The sequence below is a fragment of the Lemur catta genome, chromosome 1 (assembly GCF_020740605.2).
Source record: "Lemur catta isolate mLemCat1 chromosome 1, mLemCat1.pri, whole genome shotgun sequence".
NCBI classification, from domain to species: domain Eukaryota; kingdom Metazoa; phylum Chordata; class Mammalia; order Primates; family Lemuridae; genus Lemur; species Lemur catta.
This window is the reverse complement of record NC_059128.1, coordinates 174483121-174498857: the sequence shown is the minus strand read 5'-3', so window position 1 is coordinate 174498857 and position 15737 is coordinate 174483121. Positions and strand designations below refer to the sequence as shown.

Genomic DNA, 15737 nt, shown 5'->3' with positions numbered 1-15737 from the left:
TAGCATTATTTATATTTAGGAAAAATTGGAAATATGCTAAATTTAGAAAAATATGAGGTTGCTTCTATAAATTATGGCACAGGCATACATTAGAACAGTAGAAAGCCATTAAAAATGGCACTAAAGCTGTCTCTCAGTCCTTTGGAGTTTTTCATAGCAACTAGCATAATTCTTGGTATTGGATAAGTGCTTCACAGATCTGGCTTTTATTTTTTAAATATACTGTTGTGCATAATTTTATAATGTTATACATAACATACTCTTATATATAACCTACAAATACAGTGTCATATCATTCTTATTACTTCTTAATAAAAATCACCTTAGTGACTTCTGGTTAAACATGATGAATTAAGCACATGTATTCATTTCTGCTCCCTGTCAAAATCCCACCAAAATTACAGTAAGGGAATCAAAAAGTTTAAACTCATAGGACAAATGGAATCAGAATGGAATTAATAATAGATGAGAGATACCAACAAAATTTTGGTAATGCTTTTTTATTTTGGAGTAAACAGCTAAAAAGAAAGCTCATGTTTAAAGAAAAACTAAGTGAATTTCCAGTTCTCAAGAAAGTGGATGCTGAATATATAACTTGCTCAGGAGATTTTGCCACCACTTACACCCACAGTAGAGTCCTAGTGGTGTCATTAGCCACAGGAAAACCAGATGGTGCACATCTGTGAAAAGGAATCCTCTTCATTTCAAGTTTATCTCCTTCCCCAACCAAAACCTAACCCAGTAGCTCTTTGCACAGTTGCCTGTTTCCCCATCCTGGCTGTAACTACGTTAGAGTCCCTGTTCCTCTGGGTTCTGCTGTGTTGTTCCTTCACATTTTTTTCCTCTCGGCAGACTTGAGTTCAGTCACCCTCACGGTGCCGAAGGGCCTGGCCACAGCCACCATCTCCTCTCTGACATTTTCTTCTTCACGCTTAGGCAGCATTTGCAAAAGAGGCATAAGCTGAAGCCCTGTCTCTTGTTCATCTCATAGCCAAGTCTTCAGTCAAAAGACCCATTTCTTTTCCCAGCTCAAAGAGTACTGGGCTGAGTGTGGTGGCTCACACCTGTACTCCCAGCTGGGGTGGGAGGATTGCCTGAGGCCAAGGAGTTCGAGACCAGTCTGAGCAACATTGTGAGACCCCACCTATGTAACAACAATAAAAGACTAATTTGTAGGCATCATGGTGAAATAAAATGGTTTTTAGAAAAATTTTTTAACTAAAAAAAAAGTACTAGTGACTGCTAGTTGCCTCTCACGCCAGCTGACCAACCACAGATGAAGGAGTCAGAAGGTAATGATAGTGGTGCTGTAGGGCCCAGTTACACTTTTGTAGGGGCCGTGGAAATTACAGCATGTGCCCCAGTGATTCTGAATTTTCTCTCTTTTGTGCTTGCTCCAAATTGTCCATGTCCCCTCTACAGAGAGGTGCCTTGAACCAAATTCAGGTCACCAAGTACACTCCAAGCAGTCCATAGTCAGGCAAAGAGAGCCTGAGATTGTGTCAGCTGCTTTTGTGGCCACATCATCCTGTGGATTCATAGGGAACTTATAGGCGCCCCAAACAACAAAGATGTCTCCACAATTGCCTGTCGCAGAGGTGCTGAGTAAGGACAGCTGGTAAATGTCACTATCCATTTGTTAGTCAGGGTAATTAACACAAAGTGCAAAGCAGCTCTAACAAGCAACCCGCCGTCTCAGTGGCCTAACCTAACAAATGGGTATTTCCTGCTCACTTCGGTCTAGTGCAGTTGATGGCCGTTATGGGCCGCTCTCTGTCAAGCATCAACTCCTCCTGTGTGGCTTTGCTGTCTCCTAGAATCTCCTTGTTTCCTCCATGGAATCCCCTCCTTAGAGCAAAAAGAAAACTCCGAAAGGATTGCTGAGATGTTTTATGGCTAGGCCTGGAGGTGCGGACATCACTTCTATTCCGTGGACCAGGACCCAGTCACATGACCCCAACCTAACTGCAAGAGAGGCTGGGAAATGTTGGCTCCCTCTGTGCCCCAAAGAGGAAACGAGATTCGGGAGCACCTACTCAGTCTCTGCCATTGTCAGGTCATGGAGAACACAGTGAGGTAGAAGTCAAGTGACCTGGGCTCTGCCACTGATTGCTTGGTGGCCTTAGGCAAGTCATCATGACCACTCTGCGCTGTTTCCTCCTCCCCATAAGGATGTTAATAATGCTTGCCCTGTACTTGTGAGTTTACATTATTATATAAATGTATGTGCTAGTAGTAGGAGTTGTGGCCTGTACTGTTTTTTAAAAAAGATTTTAAGGATCCCAATCATTTATTCAGTGGATATTTTTTGAGCACCTGTGATAGCCAAGCATTGGAATAGCTACAGGCAAACTCTGCTTGCTAGATGATAAATAATCTTTGAAGAAATAATATGGCTATGTGATCAAAATGACTGAGGGGCTTAGGATAGGCCTCTCTGAGAAGGTGACACTTGAGCTGGGACCTAAATGATGAGTTGGAGGCAGACACACGAACATCAAAGAGAAGGGTGCGCCGAGGAGAGGGACCAGACTGTGCAAAGGCCCTGTGGTAGAAATCAGCATGGAGGGTTCCCTGAATAGAAGAGTGATTGGGATGAAAGCCAAACTGTTGTATAAAGGGGAAAGATCAGAGAGAGGGACCATATCATGCAGGATCTTAGCCTCTCTGTGCCTCAGTTTCTTCACCTGTAAACTGTAAAACTGGGGTAATAATAATATCAACTTTATAGGGTTGCTATAAGAGATTAAATGAAATAATGTATGTATAGTGCTTAGAAAATACCTGGCACCTCACGTGCACGACCTAAATGTGTGCACTATAATTAAGGTGAGGATTTTATTCCAAGTGCAGTGGAAAAGTTTTGGGTGGTTTTCAGCAGGGGAATGTTAGCTCGATCTCCGCTGGTGCCTTTGGGCTGGGCTTGCAGTGAGTGGGGGTTTCCTCACTCCTTCCAGACACCGAGGGGTAAAGCTATTTTGGTGAAATCCCCAACAACAAAAGAAAATGTTCAAAACATCACGTTATTTCTAAACATAATCTATGTTTATATATAGGATTTCCCCTTTAAAAGAATAGTATTGAAATACACACAGAATGTAGATGAATAAGATCTTGTAAGCTTATGATTTATCCCCCCTCAAAAGATAGTCAAATATTTTTACATAATTTGTCTATAGATGTTTCTGGATTATATTTGGGGATACATGTGAGCGGGGACACTGAGTGGCTGTGCCTTTCAGCTTTATGTAAATAAACTGTGGTCTGCATTTGAGAACACACTTTCCCAAAAATCTGTTTGTGGAAGAAGGAAATCTTAGAAGATTAAAACGACAGATTTTTAAAATATCAGGCATGCTACAAAAACAGATCTTTATGCTCAAAGTAGTAAATGATGCGTTGGGGGAGGAAAAGCTGCAGACACAGAGCGGCGTTACCATTTCTACAGCAATGCACTCCTCCACACAAAAGAAGCTGGCCTCATATTTGCATTTTGCTCATAGTATCCTGAAAATGCAAACCATCAGCTTAAAATGCAGCTCCTCTGTTTGCTGGCAGGAGCCCCAGCATCGAAAGACTTGGCACGTCTGCCTGTGACAGCAAGGACATCCCAGGGGCCGTGGGGTGAGCTGAGGTCACTCTTGCAGCGCTAGGCTTTGGCCCACACAGGACTTGGCTGTTGATAGAAAAAAAACACAAACATCGAATTGTTTTTCTACAGGCAGATAACGAATCCCCTGGTCAATAAAATCTCACAAATCAGTAGCTTTATCTCGTTACCACCAAAAAAGTGTCTTAATTGAGTTTCTGCATTAAGTGTTAGCGTTTACAGGAGATTTGAAACATAAAGTTTCCAGAAAGGTACGTCTCTTCTTTTTGTAAAGAATGACTTAGAAAGGAGAGTGGCCCTTTGGAGTTCTGCTGCCAGGAGAGGTAGGAAATACTAGAATGAAAGAGGTAGAGCCACCAGTAGGTTCCTTGTCCGTGATGTGTGCAAAGAAGCTGGTGTTTCATTGAGTACCTAATGGATTCATTCATTTAACAAATAGTCGTAATGTTGAGCCTCCACTTGGGGCCACATACTGTGCCAGAGGCTGGGGATGCAACAGTGGACAGGACAGGAGGGATCCTTGCCTCCCAGAGCTCCATCTGTATAACAGAGTGAGTAGTGGGCTGAGCCCTCCCACCCCCGCACACCTGAGGGGTGGGCTGCTAATTGGGCAGAATCCATCTTGCAGCGTTGGGGGGCATCTAGGAGCACCTCCAGGAAGAAGTGGCCTTGAAACTGAGACCCTAAGCACGAGTGAGGAGTGAGAGAAGGGCAGAAGTTGGGAAGTGTTCCAGGCAGAAAGAATAGCTTATGAAGGCCTTGTGTATTCTTATCTTTACTTTTCCCTCTTCTCTTCTTCCTCAGCCATAAAATCCAAGGCCTTCCAGGTTGTGGAGTGATATGTCTAGCATTATCCCATTTTCAGTAATTTTTAAAACAGACACAAAAACACCACTATGTATTTTGCATGGATTCATATACATATATTGAATGGCATGAAAGGCAACCCACTAGATCTGTGACAGTGGTTGCATCTGAGGAAGGAGGGAGAAAAGAGCCTGGGATGAGGACAAAGGAAACTTCATTTTTATCTGAAATGTTTCAGTTATTTTATTAAAAGAGACTTTAAAAATTGTTTGACAAAATGTTAACAAAAGTCAGTTCTGGATGGTTGATATCCAGGTGTTTGTTATATTATTCTATGAATCTTTCTGTATTTTTTTTATATCCTTAACAAAGAAAAATCAAGGTTACAGACTGTAGATTGTTCAAGTAGAAGGGTCATCTTCAGAGAATATGTTTTCCAAAGTCCTTTAGAATGACAACCAGGAGCTCTCATCAAAGTTTGCGTCACAGGGCATCAGGCAATCTTGATCACTCATATAAAAACTGAAGAACAGATGTTGTGTTGAAAAGGCTCACAGCAGTATGCATCTCATTGGCAATAGAATTTTTCTTTGGCCTTTGGTGCAAGATGACATTTGTCTCTGGTTACAGGAGACTCACACTGGTACACATCACTTCTGCATCCTTCTTTCCAAAGAACTTTTGCCAGGGTTGTTGGGATCAACAGGAGTTCCAAATTGCAATGATGTAACCCAGTTTCTATTGCTGAACATATTTTTGTCTCATTCTCAGAGAAACTTCAACTTTTCATTGCAGTGGGAGCAGGCAAATAACTTTGGGGAACAAATGATTTATTCCACTGGGAGTGAGCATCCAAGGCCTGCAGTTCATTTCTGCAGGACCAGAGTCAACAAAATTTCGTAGTGTCAAAATAAGCAGTGTCAAAGAACTGAGAACTTACCCATGAAACAAGACTGTGCTGCCCTGTACCCCTTCTTGTTGTAGTCATCCAAAGAGCCCCGGACTTTTTTCCTCATTTCTTGCTAATTTTAGCTCCTGGCTCACTGTCATTTTCTTGAACACTCTTCCTTGTTATAATTCACTGCACTTGCAATATCTATGTGGATAATTCTCTCAGATCTTTAATCTCCTCTCCTCCAATGAACTTCTCCATCATTCCTTAGCCTCCCATTTGTACTGTTATTTTATCCTGGCCTCCACCACAGGCTAGGTTGTTACTGCCTTACCCCGCTGAGTCCTGATTTCCATCCTTATGCAGTTTGGATTCCATGGTGGATTGTTATGGTCACTCCCTTGCCTACATCTTCAACTCTTTTGCCCTCTTTCTATCCACAGTCCTCACTTGGCAAACCCCCGCACTGGTTAAATCCAGCTGTCCACATGCCCTGCACCTCCACCCAAGGAGCTGAATGTGGCTGGGAAAAAAAACAAAAACAAATACTACCTCCATGCAGAGAGGTCTTAGTTTTAATTCATTTCATTCAACTGGGCCCTCAACACTCTTGGTAGTCCTGCTACTTTTCCTTAATCCACTTACACACCTTCTCCTCTGTTTTCAAACTCCCAATAGCTCCTCTCCCTTCCACACTTGCTGCTGGTGACCTTGTTTCCTATGTCACCAAGAAAAGAAGAGCAATCAGAAAAAAATTCCATATGCTCTGACCACCTCATCTACTAACCTACCTGGATCTGCCTTCCCCTCTGTCACTGGGCAGAACTGTCCATGCTTCTACTAAGGCCACCTCCTCCATCTGTGCCTTAGATCAGATCCCCCTTGGCCGGCTCAAGGACATCTCTCCAGCAGTTTTCCTTCTCTCTTACTTCACCAGTTTTGCCCTCTCTATAGAATCATTCCCGTCAGCATACAAACATGCCTTGATATAACCCACCTTATCCCCCTCCTTAACCTCTTCTCCCCTTCCAGCGACACCGGTATCACTCTGTTCATCTTCACAGCAAAACTCCTTGAAAGGCTTGTGTATATTCATTATCACTAATTCCTCTCACCGCATTTTCTCATGATCCTTCTCTTACCAGGGTTTGTCTCTACTGCACCACCAAAACAGCTTTGTCAGAGTTGCCAGTGTCCTCTGGTGGCTAACCTTCTGTGTTGCTAAATGCAGTGCTCTTTCTCAGTCTTCATCTTCCTCAATTCAGCAGCAGTACTTAACTCAGTTGACCCTTCCTTCCTCCTTGACACGCTCTCTTCACTTGGCTTCTGGACCCCACACACTTTTGGTTGCCTCCTGCTTAACTGACTCAATCTCTACTGTGGTTTGACCTCATCTCACAGACTTGATGACATTGGAATGTCCCAGGGCTCTATCCTAAGACCGCTTCCCTTTTTTATCTATATTTACTCTGTAGGGGATTTCACCAAGTTTAATAGATTTCAATTACTCTCTACACATAAATTTGTGCAAATTACGCAAATTGTCATTATTCATGCAAAGACAAAACAAATTAATCTAGTTTGAAATTGTTTTCATGGCTAGGGATTTTTCAGTGATTCATAAAGAGCTTGCTTGTATTTAAAATTACAGATGTGACATCACAGTTTGATAACTTTCTGACCATGGGACAAATGTAGGTTGCATGCAAAACAAAAAACAGGGAAGTTCTATAACAGAGATCTCAGGGATAATGTTTAGAAATTAAATTGCTGTTTCTGCTATCAGCTCCTTAGGCTATGGCTTTGGAGTTTCTGATATTCACACCAGTCATATAAGATTCTGGCTGGGAGCGGTGGCTCACGCCTGTAATCCTAGCCCTCTGGAAGGCTGAGGCGGGTGGATCACTCGAGGTCAGGAGTTCGAGACCAGCCTGAGCGAGACCCCGTCTCTACTAAAAAATAGAAATAAAAATTATCTGGCCAACTAAAAATATATATAGAAAAAATTAGCCGGGCATGGTGGCGCATGCCTGTAGTCCCAGCTACTCGGGAGGCTGAGGCAGTAGGATCACTTAAGCCCAGGAGTTTGAGGTTGCTGTGAGCTAGGCTAACGCCATGGCACTCACTCTAGCCCAGGCAACAAAGTGAGACTCTGTCTCAAAAAAAAAAAAAAAAAAAAAGATTCTGTTAGTTAGAATGCAGCCATGGCAAAGCCAAAATATCCCCCTTTTTGGGAATACCCCATTAGTTTCTACCATGGGAAGTGTGTATGTGTTTGTCACAAAAAAACAAATAGCACCAAAAACACTTCATCTTGTCATAGGAAAAAAGTTTACGACACTGAACTCACCAACATGAAGAAGCCATATTAACGTTAAAGCATCTATTGACCCTTGAGTCTGAAATAGTTAATTAAGATGAATACAAATCAAACAATTTTGGTTTTGTGTCTGTATTTTTTTAACCACTGATTTTTGTCACATTTAAGTTTTTACAGAATGAAATTTTTATACTATTCAGTAGAGACCTCATCTAGTTGAAAGGGTAAGAAATATGATCAAGACTTTATGACTGAATAACTTGAATGAAGAAGTTAAAAGGTGGTATTAACTGGGAAAGAAATGGGGCTTTTGAAACCTGAGAATCCTACCAAATGCTTTTGTAGCCATTTTGGGGGGGTACCTAATCAGGCAACAAGAAAGGAAGCATCATAAGAATTATATCATGGGAAATTATGGTGAAGAAAATATTATGAGAAAGTGAAACCTCATATTTTTCATTAGTTCATTGTGTTTCAAGGCTGCCTGGTATATAGTCTTTACCTAGAAAACAAATAAACAAAAAACTCAGGGACTTTAAGAAGAGTTGATTCAACAATTACTCAGTTAATTTAATCAATGTAGATAGTTGATCCAGATTTTTCAGTACCTAAAATGGATTATCTGTAAATTAACTGCACAATTGCCATATAAACCTTTCATTTTTAAACTTCAAAGAAACATTCTAAATACAGGTATTGAGGTTGTCCTATTGTATTATTTGTAAAAAAAATGATACTTTAGAATGTTTCTTTGCTAAGCAATATCTCTGGGTGCCATAGTGTTTTAGAATATGCAGATATGTGCTAAGGTCCAGTTGGGACTGGTATTCTTTGTAAACTATGACTTACCAATTAATAAGGCTGATCTAATATTTTGTAGTTTCATTGAGATAAATTCTTAAGGAATAAGATTGTGTACCCTAGAGAACTGTGGAATTTGTCAAAAAGAGAATAAATAGTTACACTTTCCTTGGCTTAGTTCAGAATTAAAAGATGAAAAAGCATCATCTTGGATGTTATACTTTTATCTGCTCACTTTAGTAATCAGTTAGAGATAAAGGCTTCAGACATTGTTTTCATGACATAGTTTCTAATTGACTCTTTTCTTGGCAGGTTCCTGAAGGAAAAGTAGTCGTTCTTAATTTCCGATTCATTGACCTTGAGAGTGACAACCTGTGCCGCTATGACTTTGTAGATGTGTACAATGGCCACTCCAATGGCCAGCGCATTGGGCGCTTCTGCGGCACATTCCGGCCTGGAGCCCTTGTGTCCAGTGGCAACAAGATGATGGTGCAGATGATTTCTGATGCCAACACAGCTGGGAATGGCTTCATGGCCATGTTCTCCGCTGCTGAACCCAATGAAAGAGGTATTGTTTCCATATATGGCAATCACAACAATAATGACAGCTCACAGTTATTGAATGCCTTCTGTGTATCAGGCACTGTTTTTGGCACTTTATATATATTTATTCCTTTAATCTAAAGCTTAGGAGCAGTTCTTCTCAGCGAGTTGGTGAATGCTATCAAACCGTCAAGAGACCATTAAAAAATCAGTCTTTTTATTTAAGTACATATACATTCTTATGAAAATTCAAATATGGAAATTCATGGACTAAAAATGTGGAGCTTACAAACATAAATGCACATACAGATATACAAATATACCCCTTCCCCCCATTGTACTCCTCTCTTCAGAAATAGCCTTGGCCAGTGGTTCCCCTGCCTTTCTAGGTGTGCTTACCTACATTTATGTGTTTTCACAATAGCTTTTAAAAATATAAGTGGGATTATACATTCATATTATTTTACAGCTTTTTCTTTTTACTTAACACTGTGTCTTGGGATATTTTCATGTTCAGTACATGTGAGCCTCCAAGGGTGGAAACCTCTACCCTTGAAAGATAAGTGCAGTGGGCAATATTTGTAAGTTTTCAGCCTTTCACCTGAGGGTACTTCCTAGTCTGCTGTTGGCTTGGGCTATATACAACATAGATTGAACACAATTACCATAAAAATTCCAATGCCATTTCTCACATATCTAGAAAAAATAATCCTAAAACTTTATATGGAACTAAAAAAGACCCCAAATAGCCAAAGCAATCCTAAGCAAAAAGAACAAATCTAGAGGTGTCACATTACCCGACTTCAAATTATACTACAAGATGGTAGTAACCAAAACAGCATGGTACTGGTATAAAGGTAGACACACAGACCAATGGAACAAATAGAGAATCCAGAAATAAAACCATATAGCTATGACCAACTGATTTTTGACAAAGCTGACAAAAATGTACACTGGAGAAAGGAAGCTCTATTCAATAAATGGTGCTGGGAAAATCGGATAGCCACATGCAGAAGACTGAAACTGGATCCCTCTCTCTCACTATGTACAAAAATTAACTCAAGATGGATGAAAGACTTAAATGTAAGACCTGAAACCATAAAAATTCTAAAATAAAACATAGGAAAAACTCTTCTGGGAATGGCCTAGGCAAAGATTTTATGAGTAAGACCCCCAAAACAAATATAGCAACAATAAAAATAAATAAATTGGATTTAATTGAACTAAAAAGTTTCTGTACAGCAAAGGAAATAATCAATGAAGTAAATAGACAACCTAAAGAATGGGAGAAAATATTCACAAACTAGGTATCCAACAATGGGCTAATATCCAGAATCTATTATACAAAGAACTCAAATAAATCATCAAGAAAAAAACCCAAATAACCCTATCAAAAAATGGGCAAAAGATATGAACAGACTGTTCGCAAAAGAAGATAGACAAATGGCCAACAAATATGAAAAAATGCTCAACATCACTAATTATCAGGGAAATGCAAATTAAAACCATGATGAGATACCACCTTACCCTGTCAGAATGGCCATTATAAAAAGTCAAAAAACAATAGATGTTGGTGTGGTTGCAGTGAAAGAGAATGCTTATACACTGTTGGTGGAATGATAAACTTGTACAACTGCTATGGAAAACAATACAGAGATTCCTCAAAGAGCTAAAAGTAGACCTACCATTTGATCCAGCAATCCCACTGCTGAGTATCTACTTCCCAAAAAAGAAGTCATTTTATCAAAAAGATACCTGCACCCAAATGTTTATCACAGCACAATTCACAATTGCAAAGATATGGAACCAACCTAAGTGACTATCAACTGATGAGTGAATAAAGAAAATGTGTACACACACACACACACACCCATGGTGTACTACTCAGCCATAAAAAGGAATGAAATAATGTCTTTTGTAGCAACTTGGATGGAACTGGAGACCATTATCCTAAGTGAAGTATCTCAGGAATGGAAAAACAGATACCACATGTTCTCACTTACAAGTGGGGGCTAAACAAGGATATAGAACATCATAAAGAGCTATAATGGACACTGGAAACTAATAAGAGGGGAGGGTAGGAAGGGGAAGAGGGACAAAAATCTACCTACTGAGTACAATGTGCACTATTCTGGTGACGGATACACTGAAGCCCTGACTTCAGCATGATACAATTCATCCACCTAACAAAAACTGCTAGTACCCCCTAAATTTTTTGAAATTAAAAAAAAAATAAGGGGAAAAAAAGAAGAAAAATAAATAAATAAAGGAGGCCCTGCCTCTGACTCCACTTCTTCCCTCTCTTGTGTTGATGTAATACGTGAGCTAACATAGAGATCATTCATTTTGTGTGTGTATGTATGGAGCAGATTATGTATGTAACCATTTTTTAAGAGAAAATTTAAGAGTTTCTGCCATTGCCATTGTTTACTATACTGTCACTGAATGTCCCACATTCCTTATGTTCCATATGGTTGTATTGCTGTGACCTATATCAGGATATAAACTTGTGGGTTTTTTTTCCCATATTTAATAACCTCAGGGGATCAGTATTGTGGAGGACGTCTTGACAGACCTTCCGGCTCCTTTAAAACCCCCAACTGGCCAGACCGGGATTACCCTGCAGGAGTCACTTGTGTGTGGCACATTATAGCCCCGAAGAATCAGGTGAGGTTCCCTGAAAATGTGAAGAAGGCATGTATGTGTGCATTTCCCAGACAGTGTGAGGGGTCCAGCTCTCAAGAGCCTCTGGTTGTGGTGCATATTTGAGAGCTAAGGATACAGGGAGAGGAAGGCCTGCTGGACACAGGTATTTCTTCACATGAAGACCCAGATTACATTTGCCCTTTACGCTATTTGACTTGCAAAGTCATAGATTTAACAATTTTCAAAACAGTTTCTTAAAATACAAATGATAAGCAAATCACACGTAAGATTGTTTAACCCTGTAGCAGATGTTATAAGGGGCAGTGACTAACTGAGGGAGGATAAAAATTCCCAGGTATGTGTACATTTCAGGGTACCATTTGCTCAAGCAGCAAACCCATCACGTCCTGATAATAGTCATGCTAGTCACCAAATCAAAATGCCTGTGTGCTTCCCTTCAACAAAGCCAGTGAGCGCAAGCCAGCCACATCATCTCTTCAAAAAACCAGGTGTCTGATGTAAAATCTAGTCTGTTGTAGGGTGTTTTCGGTTGTTTAAAATAAAATTTGTGCACGTTCCCTTACAAAAAGCTTTATTCTTTACTCTAAAATAATCAACAGAGGTCAAGTTTTCTAGTATTTATTAGTTTGTGATTACATATACGAATTCTTACCCTTTCTGGGAACCACTTTCAGATATTAATTATAGGACAGAATTTGGCATAGGACTAGATGAAACCTACTTTGTGGACTTTTAAAAATAACCTTATATAATAAAATTATTATTATTACAAACACTGTAGACTTAAGTCCAAACACTGTGAGGTAAATATTATGATACTGTTTTTTTAAAAAAATCTTTTCCAAACTGATCTTTCATATCACTTGTACAAATACTATTTGTCATATATTTATTTTTTAGTGGAAAATCATTTAGGCCAATATACCGTGCAAGCTAGTGATTTGACCATACACATACACACACACACACACACACACACACACACACACACACACACACATTTTGATTATAGTTCTAAAACTCAGTTTTATTTTTAAAAAGAAAAATATGCTCATCTATTTAATAATGGAAGGTTCTTTAAGTCTATAGAGTATCTTATAGTTTAAAATAACATTTAAAATTGCATTTCTGAAAAATTTAAAACATCATGTAGTTCTCGATAACTATAGTTCTTGAAAAACTATATTGGTTATTTTCTCTTTATGACATTTATAAATATAGTTGACCAAATAATTCCAACTTAATTATCCTTGAAGATTACAATTCAGTATCTCTTTTCCATTGTTCTTCCTTTTGATCATTTATAAGATTGAGTTTTATTTTATTAATGTGATTTTTAGCTGTAGCCAATTGAGTTTTTAATTATAGTATTTAAAATCACTGGCAGCTCTGCCCAAAGGAGAAAAATATAATGGGAAAATTAAGTCCTAAATAATTTCTATGCAAGTCTATGGGAATTTTCTTTTATTAAAGAATTGCCTCCACATTTTATCACAACTTTTTCCTTTTTCTTCCTATTTATTGTCTTATTTTTAATCTTCTCTTCAAAAGTTTTTATATGACTAATTTCTAAGTAGAGAAAGTTCAATTTTTTAATAACCTGGAAAGCATTTTACTAGTAACTAGTGAGAAGTCACTGGACCCAAAGGGGAAATAGTTTGATATAGTTTATAGTATGAATTAGCCATTATTTACCCATCACTGGTGCTTTTTTAAAGATAGGTAAATAGGTACATATGTGGCAATTATGTTCAAAGCCAAAGTTTGCCTTTGTGTCCATCTGCGATGCTGTTGCTATTATCCTCTTCACCCAGATTGCTGTGTATGAGTTAGCTAATATGAATTAATACCCATTATCTAACAGGAGTTAATGTCCATTATCTTCCCTGAAGTAGCAGGGAGTGTTCCTACCCACTTGCTGCCCGGCAAGAGTGGGTATCAGCTGTCATGGGTATTGATAAACCCAGTGATATTTCCTTTGATTCACACATTGGAGGTGCTCTTAAAAATATCTGCTTGCAAGGGGAATGCTTGATTGCCTATTATAAAAGTTTTCTATTCACTTGAATAACTCAGAACACTATTATTGGTCTTAATGAAAAAAAATTGAGAAATACTTAAGAATTCTAACAACACTGACTTTGTATATCAATACTTCTGTGCAAACTCTTCAAAAATCAACCACACCCTAAGTAGGCTCTGTGCTGTATGCACATGTTTACAATACTTCAGGAAGACATTGCAGTCAATTCCCACTTCCCTGAATCTCTGGTCCTAAAAATTTGACTCCTTTACATGTGATAGGATTGTCAGTTTCTTTCCCTAAAAAGGGGAACAATTCTATCCACTTATCTCACCCCACATACACATATGCACACACCACACCCCAATATACACTAATCTAGGGGGCATCTTAGATAATACTTTTTAAAAACATTTTTGTGAATGTCTAGCATTTTATTTTTATATACATATAATAAAATATCATTGTGTGTATCTGTGTGTATATATATATATGTTTTCTAATCTTCCCTTTAGCACAGATCATGAAGATTTTTTTCATTTTAATAAATATTTTTATGATATCTTATTTAATATTACCTGTGTATTCCATTGTATGGAAGTTCTATTATTTACATAGCTATCTGCTCTTTTTGGACATTTAGGTCTCCGATTTTTCTTTAATTTAAATTTTTTTTATTTTTTACTTTTCATTTGTATATATTCATGGGGTACAAGTTCAATTTTCCTACATTGATATTTTGCACTGTGGTGAAGTTAAGGCCTTCAGTGCATCCATCACTGGAGCAATGCACTTGTATCCACCAAGCAACCTCCCATCATCCACCCCACCAACCTCCCCACCTCTCCTAGTCTCCATTGTCCATCATTCCACACTCTGCTTTCATGTGCACACATTATTTAGCTCCCACTTATAAATGAGAATGTGTAGTATTTGTCTTTTTGTGTCTGAGTTGTTTAATTAAGATAATGGCCTCCAGTTCCATCCATGTTGCTACAAGAGACATGATTTCATTCTTTTTTGTGGCTGAATAGTATTCTGTTGTGTATGTATATATACCACATTTGCTTTATCCAATCATAATGTATATTTAATTTCATTGCATATCTTTGCTATTGTGAACTGTGTTGTGATAAACATAGGAGTGAAGGTATCTTTTTTTATATATTGATTTCTTTTCCTCTGGGTAAATACCCAGTAGTGGGCTTCCAGATTGAAGGGTAGTTCTATTTTTAGTTCTTTGAGAAATCTCCATACTGTTTTCCATAGAGTTTGTACTAATTTACATTCCCTCCAATAGTGGGTAAGTGTTCTTTTTTCTCCTCATCCTCACCAACATCTTTTTTTTCTGTCTTTTTATTAATAGCCATTCTGACTGGTATAAGATAATATGACATTGTGAATTTAATTTGCATTTCTCTGATGATTTATGATTTGGAGCATTTTTTCATATGCCTGTTGGCCATTTGTATTTTTTTTTTTTTTTGAAAAATGTCTATTCATGTCCTTTGCCCACTTTTTAATGGGATTATTGGGGGGGGTGAGTTGAGTTCTTCCTTATAAATTCTGGATATTAATCCTCTGTCAGATGAGTAGCTAGTAAATATCTTCACCCTTCTCCAGATTGTTCACTCTGTTGATTATTTCTTTTGCCGTGCAGAAGCATTTTAGTTTAATTAAGTTCATTTGTCTATTTTTGGTTTTGTTGCATGGACTTTTGAGGTCTTAATCATGAATTCTTTGCCTAGACCAATGTCCAGAAGAGTTTTCCTTAGGTTTTCTTCTACTAGTTTTATTATTTCAGGTCTTACATTCAAGTTTTAATCCATGTTCAGTTGATTTTTGTATATGATGAGAGATAGGGGTCTAGTTTCATTCTTCTACCTACATATGGCTATCCAGTTTTCTCAGCACCATTTATTAAAAAGAGTATCTTTTCTCCAGTGTATGTTCTTGTTCACTTTGTCAAAGATCAGCTCATTGTAAATATGTGGCTTCATTTCTGGGTTTTCTATTCTGTTCCATTGATCTGTCTATTTTTATACCAATATCATTCAGCTTTGGTTACAATAAC

General features: G+C 38.4%; 1 protein-coding gene across 1 annotated transcript in view; it reads left to right on the top strand.

The window, feature by feature from the left end:
* Positions 1 to 15737, top strand: part of PCOLCE2 (procollagen C-endopeptidase enhancer 2) — a 62297-nt gene that overhangs the window by 24141 nt on the left and 22419 nt on the right. The window contains exons 3-4 of the mRNA XM_045539394.1: positions 8743 to 8998; positions 11516 to 11640. Of these exons, the coding sequence (XP_045395350.1) occupies positions 8743 to 8998; positions 11516 to 11640 (381 nt within the window). The remainder of the gene's footprint in view (positions 1 to 8742; positions 8999 to 11515; positions 11641 to 15737) is intronic.